The sequence below is a fragment of the Chlorella variabilis genome, assembly GCF_000147415.1.
Source record: "Chlorella variabilis unplaced genomic scaffold CHLNCscaffold_25, whole genome shotgun sequence".
NCBI lineage: Eukaryota > Viridiplantae > Chlorophyta > Trebouxiophyceae > Chlorellales > Chlorellaceae > Chlorella > Chlorella variabilis.
In genome coordinates this window covers 1-1,177 of record NW_005435063.1, presented here as the reverse complement: position 1 = coordinate 1,177, position 1,177 = coordinate 1, and the positions used below count along the sequence as shown (strand labels likewise).

Here is a 1,177-nt window from a genome sequence, read left to right as displayed (position 1 = left end):
CCCCCTTCACCCCCACCCACACACAAGCAGCTTGGCACACCTTCTTGATGCCACCGACGAGCGCGCCCAGCATGTTGGGGAACACCTCCTGCAACAGGTCGTCTGGGGGCACGACGCACAGGCGGTCGGCAAAGTAGGCGCGGGTGACGTCCTGGCTCTTGTGCTGGATCCAGCCACCGATGCAGAGCAGCACGCCAGGGGGCAGCACGTCGGGGGCATTTACCATGGACTCCTTCTTCCCCCTGTAGTTGAAGCAAGGCATGTTGTTCGCCACCCAGGCAATGAACTTTGCCATGATCGTGACCACCTGCATCGCGTCCTGCGCTGCTGCCAGGGTGAAGCCTTGAATGTTGCAGAAGGCCTACATGTGCACAGGGGGAAGGGGGGTCGGGGGGCGGGCCCAGGCAGGCCAGCAGGCTGGTGCTACCTGGCGGGGCGGGGCATAGCTGGGTTGGTTGGCTGGTGCGCTGGCGGCGCCGAGCTGCCTGTGGCAAGCAAGGTCACCTCCAGCTTGCGCAGGTGGCTGTCATACGACTTCAGCGTTTTGTCCTGCAGGCGCTTGCGGGACTTGCGGGCCAGCTCTGCGCGCTCCTCCTCGGTGTACCTGCAGCAACGGGGGCAGCCAGCAGGCGAGGAAGTGAATGCCTGCAGGCAGATCCGGCAGGTCCGGCCGGCAGGGAGGCAAGCAAGCACGCACTCGGGGTTGCGCAGCTTGACGGCCTTGCCGCTGCTGCCCCGCCGGCGCTTGTACGCTGGGGCATCGGGCGAATCAGCCTGGTGGCTGCCGCTGTCGGCGCCTGCCTCTGGCGGTGCCCTGCCCAGCGCTGCCGCAGCCGCTGCCCATTCCGCGTCTGCATCGCTGACGGCGTCCTCATAGTCGCTGTCGTCCTGCTGCTGGCTGGGGCTGCTGCAGGGGCTGCTTCTGCAGCTGCTGGGCCCGCGGGTGGCCTTGCTGCGCCGCGCCTTGGGGCGGGGGAGGGGCGGAGGGCGGCTGCCGAGCGGCGGGCGGGCACCGGGCGGCAGCGCCGACTGCTGCAGGCTAGTGGACTGGTGGATCCAGTGTGTTGCGGCATCGATCTCCGAGTCGTCCGCTGCCTCGACCATCTTTCTGGGCTGGGTGCGGGCGCGCTGGGGCCGCGGAAACGCCTCTAAGCCCATGGCTGCAGGCGGGAGGCAA

At 68.2% G+C, this 1,177-nt stretch overlaps 1 protein-coding gene across 1 annotated transcript in view; it reads right to left on the bottom strand.

Annotated features, from left to right (window-relative positions):
• The window catches only part of CHLNCDRAFT_139450 (expressed protein), a gene marked incomplete at both ends in the record, with an annotated part of 2,503 nt that extends 1,399 nt beyond the window's left edge, over positions 1-1,104 (bottom strand). Inside the window, 3 exons of the mRNA XM_005843920.1 lie at positions 41-361; positions 505-604; positions 698-1,104. Of these exons, the coding sequence (XP_005843982.1) occupies positions 41-361; positions 505-604; positions 698-1,104 (828 nt within the window). The remainder of the gene's footprint in view (positions 1-40; positions 362-504; positions 605-697) is intronic.
• Between the last annotated feature and the right edge of the window lie 73 nt (positions 1,105-1,177).